General features: G+C 40.3%; 1 protein-coding gene across 3 annotated transcripts; it reads right to left on the bottom strand.

Annotated features, from left to right (window-relative positions):
• Positions 1-2,041: 2,041 nt before the first annotated feature.
• On the bottom strand, positions 2,042-8,739 carry LOC103710933 (probable protein phosphatase 2C 35). Of its 3 annotated transcripts, none has more exons than XR_003386451.2 (5): positions 7,591-8,739; positions 3,282-3,413; positions 2,986-3,180; positions 2,849-2,903; positions 2,042-2,580 (listed from the first exon to the last, which is right to left on the bottom strand). XR_003386451.2 is itself a non-coding variant. In XM_008796865.4 (5 exons), the coding sequence occupies exons 1-4, from the start codon at positions 8,692-8,694 to the stop codon at positions 2,887-2,889; spliced, it is 1,452 nt and encodes a 483-aa protein (XP_008795087.2). In that variant the 5' UTR covers positions 8,695-8,738; the 3' UTR covers positions 2,042-2,594; positions 2,849-2,886. The 3 variants fall into 3 exon arrangements, 2 of the variants coding, with proteins under 2 accessions (XP_008795087.2, XP_008795086.2); XM_008796865.4 differs by having other exon boundaries at positions 2,042-2,594; positions 2,986-3,184; positions 7,591-8,738; XM_008796864.4 differs by having other exon boundaries at positions 2,986-3,184; positions 7,591-8,737.

Raw genomic sequence — 8,739 nt, 5'->3', positions numbered from 1 at the left:
TAATTCTTTCCCATTGCTGTGCTGAAAAGAAAAGCTAAGGAATCGTTTGGTTTGCGGAAAAAGAAAGGAGGAAAGTGTGGTCAACAGAAAAGTAATGAGATGCCTCTTATTTGGTTGGAGTTTTCAAAAGAGAGAGACATGAAAGTTATATTCTTTTTCGTTTCGAACCATGTCCCTCGGAGAAGCGCGGGAAGATTTTGAGTCCCGCTCGGGTTAGCGCGCGCGCAGACTGCCTATGGAGTTGCTTCTCCTCGGGTCAAAGAACTAACGGCCTTTCTAGAATCCAGTTCAAGCAGAAAACGCGCTTAAGGAAAATGCCGATAACTGCTTGTTGATCGAGTCAATTAGGGATGATTTTGAGCCTCACTCCTCTGTTCCCACCTACATATATGGGATATTTTAAGAAGTGAACGTCTTTCCTCGTAGCAGGGTCGGGGGAAAGAATGGGAAACCGAATTGACAACTTTTTTTGAGCGCAAAATGCCTGAGGAGTGAGATTATGATTTCTATATTTTTTGGAAAAGTTTTTTTCATGAGAAACATAAGAAAGATACTTTTTCATGAGCCGGAAATCACTCTATTTTTATTTTTTTTCAAAATGACCCTTCAGCATTAAAGAAGCATTAAAAATCTAATTTTTATTAAGAATATAATAGAAATTATGCATAACTTTTCCAGAAAAGTGAAGGGTCAACCAAACATAAGCACTCTGAAAATCTGTCACTTTTCCATGATTAACCAAACATGCCAAAAATACTTTTTCAGGCATCCTCTTTTTAAAAATTTATTTTTTAGAAATCATATTTTTTAAAAAAAAATGCTTTCCACAAACCAAACGAACTCTGAAAAAAAATCTCTTCCCATGCCTCTTTCTCATTCATCATCCCTTTTGGGACATAATCCACGGCCATCACATGTAAAGGCTGGGATTGGAAGAAGTCGCAGAATCAAATCTCAACGAGCCTCCTAGAGAACCTAACCTCCCAAGCCTAACATTTATGAATCGACTCGATTCTAGGGAACATATTGTTAAAGGGATTGCCACGAGGCTGAGTTCAAGAAACGTCAAATGACTTTTCTTGATGGCCAAATAAACAAAACTCACGAAAGACCAAAGTGAAGCACACGCAGCTGGCACATGGGAGTTGTGCATTTATTATGAGTTTTACCAGTTCTCAGCCGATCTACGCCCAGAGGAAAACACAACCAGGTTTTTGGCGAACCGTCAGAAGTGATTGGTTGGTCACGGAGCCCCATGTAAGCCATATACTCGCGTGGGGTTGTAGGGCAAAAGATACTGTCTATCCTCCTATCACACCCACGCATGCGCTTCGGCAGAGAGCCTCGCCAGCGTATGACTTCCAATTGATTAGATATATTTAGTACTAATTCTTGTAAGGGATCAAAAAGAAATCATCAAGTTGAAGTATTACTAGAAAAGCCAATGAAGTTAAAAAAATTTATTTTACTGGCAAACATGAAAAACAGCAATTTGATTTTTGTCAGTTCAGCATTGCAATTCTAAATTCTAAATTGCAATTTAAAATTTAAATCAAGCAGTTCAAAATTACAATTTTAGACATGTTAATGTGAAGTTAGGTTGAATAATTTATCCAACTCTGAGTATTGATCATGGTATTTTATACTATAGTAGACGGTACCGGATGTATTGTACCGTATCAGTTCGATACCAATAGTATACCGATATTCAATACGTTGTACCGTACCGCCACTATGCTAGTATCGCATCGGTATGGCGAACTTCGCATTGATACAGTCAGAATTGATAGTTTTTCCTAAAATATACAAAATGTCATTTGCTCAAACGACCCAGATATAGTGGCACTCAAATGTAATTACTTTAGACTCCTCTTGGAACGCTTGAACGTTGCGTGTATGGATTTGAGGCAGGCAGAGGCAGACAGGCACAGTTTGAGTACCTCGTTGGTTGGTTGAGCTCTGGACGACCAAGGAGCTGTCACAAGGTATCTAAGCTCACATATCTAAGCACAGGCCATCCAGATGAGATGATCAAGATCTCTTGCACCAAAAAGAAATCATCATTCCATCTCAAAAAAAAAAATATCTGGAACACACGGTAATCAAGCATACAAGACATTCAAGCAAGTGCAGAGTGACACGATAAGGTTACCGTTATTTCTCTCTCTTTTCTTTTCTTTGTTTTTTTTTTTGGTAAATGTCGTTGGTCACCTTATCATAAGCCTCAACTTCCTAACACAGGCATTTTCTATGCTCACCATCCTTTGTTCCATGCCCTATGCCTTCCGCAAGAAATTAACATGTAGGATGCCAAATAGTGCACAACCATCTTCCAGAGCCATGCAGCAATGGCCACTCAATAGTCCTTGGAAAGGTCAACAGGCATCATTTTTTCTCAAATCAGCACCCCGCTTTACTCACATATTAGAACAGCCATTGTGTTATATACAAGTGGTCTAGAAGGTGAGATACTGAAAATGCGGCAAAGATGATACAAGCAAGCTCCTTGTAATGGATTCTCAAAATTAAAAGATCACAAGGAATAGAATTATTCCCTCCACCATTGCTGATGAACTTATCCTGCCACGTAGTAACTAGTTAGAGTTAGCATACTTCATCCATACAAAATTACAGAAGAAAAAAAATCCTCAAACAACTAACTCATGGGTGTTCAAAATTATGGCAATATAACAAAAAAATGCAATCGAATTGACAGACTGCTTAGATAGTTTGACAAACAATGACACAGTATATTTATGATTTGTTATTCTGTAACTAAATTATGATAAGACCAGACTAGCATTTTCCCTATAAATAGTAAGCTTACGAGTTAGAGAAGGCATATTACATTGGAAGGTAGGATGAATACCAAGCCGCTTCAGTCAGTCAGTCAGCACATGTCACTGTCAAGAAACAGATATATTGTTCCATCAAGTTTGGAGAGATCAAAATGTCGAACAGAATAGCAATACAGTAGTTGCTTACCGTTTCTATAGACAGAATGTGTTGGAGAAGGAGCAACACATGAGAGATTTCGTTCCAGGGGAAAGTCAGAAGGACAAGAATGAAGCTCAAGGAAACTCCCTCTTTTTGGATGACAAGTTTCTGACGCTGGGAATGCAGATATCATCAGGGAAGCCTTCATGCTGGTATGACTTGCTTCATTAGTTGCTACAGAATCTGACTGATCAGATGTTTTTGAAAGACTAGCAGTCATTAACCAACCTAACAATAAAATGCAACTGTTTTTAGGTAATTGATGCAAATATGATTGAACTTACATCACTCAAGTTTTTGATATGAACAATAATGATTGTTATATCATCAGTCCGTTCTTCATGCTCCAACCATATTTTGTAAGATTCTGCAGCAATTGCTGAGCAAGCATCCCGGGGATCTGGGTATCTGGACACCTGCAGTGAAGTGCAGGAAGTTTTAATGAAAGCAATTCCAATCATACACAAGTAAGCACACATGCACGCACGTGCATACGCGCACACACAAACAATAGAGGGAGAAGGGGTGGGGGTTGGGGTGGGGGTGGGGTTGGGGGCGAGTGTGTATGTGAGAGAGAGTAGCATGCACAAGAGTAATTTGCATTTGGTACATAAAAATAGAAAGTCAAATTGAAAGGCCAATCATCCAAAGAAATATGTTTATGGCATGCATAAGAAGCCAAAAATGAAATGTTCATTATGATCATCAGCTCATTGAAGTTTGTGGTGTTTTCCTTGAAGTGGCAACATGAGATGCTTGCTACATTTGGTAAGCTATGTGAAGAGATAGATGGTAAGTGAATGACTAATAAAACAAAAATTGAACTTTGTTATATAAAAAGAATTAAATGCCTATTTGGGTATTCCTGCAGGAATATCCTGCAAGAATTGGGCCTGTTGACCAGCCAAGCCTACAGTCTTCTAAGGGCCGACCCAAGTCTCAACTTAAATCCCAGCCTGTAGGCCTATAAAGGTCCACAGGGATATTTCTTTTTCCTCCCACAAGATTTGGGCTGGGGGGTGTTGGGTTGATCTGGGCCATGTCCAAATAGACTATCGAATGAATGAATCCAGCAGGAAATCCAGACCAATCCTTCTGAATTACTGAAACAGGCCCTAAATGGTATTTTATTTCATTAGTTGAAAGGCAATGTAGTAGAAAGTAGTTGTTGCATATAGAAAACGGTATTTGAATACTCTGCAGGCTTCTTGCTTACGCACTCTTGTGTGCATGTACCTATTAAGAATGTGGCTTGCTAAGGCCATGTTTTTGCATATACATGATGGTACTTGAACACTCTCCAGGCTTCCTGCTTATGCACTCCTACATGCATGCACCTCTTAAGATAACAGCCTGCTAAGGCCATGACCTTTCTCTGCAACTGTTCATTAGATTGCACCAATATCCAGCAATCTTCTTGCCTATGGCTGCTGAAGAAGCACATAGATCTTGACAAGGTCAAGGTCCTGTGCTTTGTTTTCTGTTAAGCATTCCAAGCATGGTGTCTGATCACCAGAAAGAAGCCAATGACCTGTTATCAGTCCTTACCCTTCTTGACTAGAGACTGTTGCCTGAAATGCCACTTCGAGTTATTCTCAGTCATTGGTTGATTCAGAACGTTACACCACCGATGGAACGGAGTTTTATACCAACATTCCATCTTCAAGCACATCAACCTAAGTCTTTTTTCAGAACCTTTATCTCCAAGGAACCAGATAGTGATCCCTACCACTCAAAATTACATGAACCGCACTAGATTTAGAATTGGCAGCAATTTTCCCATCATTTTCAAGGATGTTACAGTTTGATCCCTCAAGCAATTCTGAGAGGCTCAAATTCTTGATAGTTCTGTGGCACCCGGTTGAATAAACTAGCTACTCTTGTCAACAGTTTGCATGAGTTAACCTAGACGCTGAAAATATTAGATAAATATATTGGAGTTGCGATATGATGATCTGATCCACTTGATCATACCTACAATAGGTGCAGACCCAGCATAACCTTTAAATCAGCATAAAGAAACAATTATGCGGGGAATTGTTTCCAACTTTCCATGATCTAGATCAATGCCTGAACAGATAATATAAGAGCTCAGGACAAAGAACAGATACAGAAGCAAGAATGATAGCCATTATTTTTCACCAAAACTGATTATACCCTTTTCTTCTCCCTCTACAGCTAAAGCCATAATTATTTAATAATATTGACAAAGCAGGATTTTCGATCTAACCAGGACACCTGTAGATTTTCTCTCTAGGAAAAAAATAATCATAAGAAACATATATGGTGGTATCAAGCTTTACCTGACAAAACATAAAATAGGATTTTGAAAAATATGAACATTTTTTCATTTTTATGAAATCCAAGATGGAAAGCCATTAAAATATCTTTAAAACACAACTCTAATGATTATAAAAATTTCCTAATCCACCTAGACCTAGAATAAGCTTTACTGATACTAATCTTTACCAAAATAGGACTTGAAAAATGAGTAGAAAAATAGCCTCAAATTGAGTCCACAAGTTGCAAGGGAATTTAAAAATATGCAACTTATTCCTTAAAAATAAGCAAAATAAAAAATAATTGAAAATAAAAAATTTAACTGCATAATATAAATATAATCTAAACCACCTTAGACTAGGTTCATTGGAACCCTAATTTGCATACCCTAACCATACAGAAAATCTAATTCTTGTATTCAAACCTCTAGTATGCTCTGGCTGTGAGCTTTGTTGTTGCAATATCAAGGTGAATTTGTCACCAAAAAATACAAGTCCACCATGCATCAGTAGCAACATTTAGTTTATAATAAGCAAATCAGTAGGTGTCGTAAAATATATGAATCTTCTTATTATTGTATATTTCAATATGTGATAAGACTTCTATGTAGGAATCTATCCCGTTTCGACAATTATCAGAAAAAATACAAATTGATCTAACTTAGTTTATCTGTATATCATATAAATATTTCATAGTTGTGATGTACCAAAACACAAATTATAATTATTTTTTTTCTGCTGTCATGGTTATTTTACACATTTCCTAGTAGACACATACCCTCAGCACACTAGTTTTATCAGTGGCACCAATTAATTAATGGCATATCTTTTTCACTTCCTATTGCTTTGATTTCCATGCATTGGTGGTTAAAGGAGAAGATCTGACATAGTGCATCAGTATATTATATAAATATTTCATAGTTGTGATATACCAAAACACAAATCATATTATGTTTTCCCGGTGTCATGGTAATTTTACCCATATCATAGTAGCTTGACACATATAGCACACTAATTTTATCAGGGGCACCAATTAATTAAAAGCACATCTTTTTTCACTTCATATTACTTTGATTTCCATGGATTGGTAGTTAAAGAAAGAAAAACTAACTCAGGAGCAAATTGACCTAACAATTAACACTAAAGGAAAAGGTGCTAGAGTCAGTAGGCTTGTCAGATATGTATTATTTTTCAAGGTAGCAAAAATGCAGAAAATAGGATGCTAAACCCAGGTGTAGTTCTGCTAACAATGAATTTCATAGTATAGCAAATAAAAGTTTAGATGAAAGGACCGCCATAGTAAGCAAACAAAGTCGTGAATACAACTGCAGTCCAACCATAAGCTTGCATTTTTAAAAAGGTTTCTGCAGAGTGTAGTTTATCAATAAAACAAATAACTACAAAACCAATCCGCATGTATCTGAATACTCCAGTAATGTTATAAAGTGAACAAGCTGAATAATGTTCGACATGTTGCTCCCTTAAAAACCTCCACAGTGCAACCCTTAGCTACATGCACGTAACATTTAAAGTAACAGATCTTCTGCGACTTTTCTGTCAAAAGCATATATCCACCACTTCCCAAACCAAGAGGCACAACATAGTCTCATAGCAGAAAACTCATTTGTATCAAGTGTTGAAAAGTATTGGTTTTCTAACATAGTTTCCTTCAACTAGCGAAATCTTAATCAGAAAAAGCAGCCACTATGGCAATTGCTCTTGCATTACCAACATACAACAACATCTCAGCAATGTTAAAAGCTAGCTGTGCCTTGGAACAGACAAAAAAAGTTCGGGCAACACTCAGTCCCCAGTTCCTTTTCAGACCTACTTTGCCACTAGACTCTATGCTTTTACCCTGGTCCCCGCTCCCTGTTGCCTCCACTAATGCATTACCAGATTATGCGCCCACTCTTTCACCTGATCCCATCATTATTCACCTTAAGTTGATAAATATCACATTTTGTTAAGGCACAAGGCATAGTTCAAAGTCTACTACATCCAACTCTGGAAATTCACCCTAGAAAAGAAGTGATTGAAGAAAATTCATGCCATGAACTTCAAAAAATTTTCCATTAAGAAGATGAGGCAAAAGACAAAAAACCATTTCACAAATGCATCAACTGCAGATGTACCTAACTTACATTCCCTTGCTTTTTTTGTTCGATGCTGACAATTATGTTTCATCTTTTAACTTTTATTGTTGAGGAATTCATTTAGACGAAAGAAATAATTCGACCATCAAATTAATGATACACAAAGCAACTGCAAAACCTAAAGCAATTCTTTTCGTGCAAAAACAACAAATCCTTACCATATCCACCACCGTCTGACTCGAGAGGAACTCGAACACCCCGTCGCTTGCGACGACGAAGAAGAGATGGTTCGACGCGATCTTCACCGTCATGACCTCCGGCACGGCGATGACACCAATACTCTCAGCCGTCGCGTCACCGACGCTCCTCGTGAAGGCCGTCCCCGGGTACATCCCATTCTGTACCCACAGCCTTGGCGGGTCCCCTTCATCGCTCTCCTCATCCCCCCAGCTCTGGATGTCCGGATCCTTTATGCCCTCTACCTGGTCGACACTGAGCACCCTCGCCCCGCACTGCCGCACCCTCTCATACTCATCCTTCCGGAACGGCGTCTGATCCCAAGAAAGGTCCTCGGCCACCACCCGGTCCCCATTCCAGACGCCGGCGACGGCCCTCGAATCGCCGACGTTCGCGACGAAAAGCGAGTCCCCGCCGACAAGAACTGCGATCGCCGTGGTGCCGCTCATGGAGTCGTCGATCTCACTGTCGTGGAGCTCGGAATTGGCGGCGAGGAACGCGGAATCGAAGGATTTAACGGGGTCGTCGAGGAGGTTGGCATCGCCGGCGAGGTGTTCGACGAGGCGGTCGCGTGCGAAGGTGGCGCACTGGGCGCCGAACTGGCCGTGGCCGTCGAAGACGGCGAAGAGGTGGAGGTTTGGGTTCCCTTGGAGATGGGTCTTGATGCAGAGTGTGTCCTGGTTCTCGCGGTCGGGGGAGTCGGGGTAGTGTCCGCACTGGGAGAGGGAGGAGAACTGGAGGAGGAGGCGGTGGGAGTGGACGGCAGCGGAGCCCGGGGGGCTGCGGCAGAGGAGGTGGCGGCGGCGGCGGTGGCAATGGATAGGATCGCCATCGCAGGAAGCGGCGGCGGCGGCGGGCTGGTAGCGGCCGCAGCACTTGCCTTGGACGCAGCCCATTACACAGCTTTCTTTTCTTTTCTCTCTTTTCCGATTAAAAAAAAAAAAAACAAGGTTCCAGGCGAAGGGAGAGATCACGGGCTTTCCATTTCTTGAGAAGGGGGAGGGAGCAGAGAGAGCGATGTCTTCCTTTTCTCCAAGAGGAAAAAAAAAAGAACAAGAAAAAGAGATCATCGGGGAATGGACCATAAATAAAAGGACAAAGGTCCCCCTCCAGCGTCGAGCTTGTTAGGG

The sequence above is a fragment of the Phoenix dactylifera genome, chromosome 1, assembly GCF_009389715.1.
Source record: "Phoenix dactylifera cultivar Barhee BC4 chromosome 1, palm_55x_up_171113_PBpolish2nd_filt_p, whole genome shotgun sequence".
NCBI classification, from domain to species: domain Eukaryota; kingdom Viridiplantae; phylum Streptophyta; class Magnoliopsida; order Arecales; family Arecaceae; genus Phoenix; species Phoenix dactylifera.
Note: the sequence above shows the minus strand (reverse complement) of the source record. Positions and strands in the feature narration are given on the sequence as shown.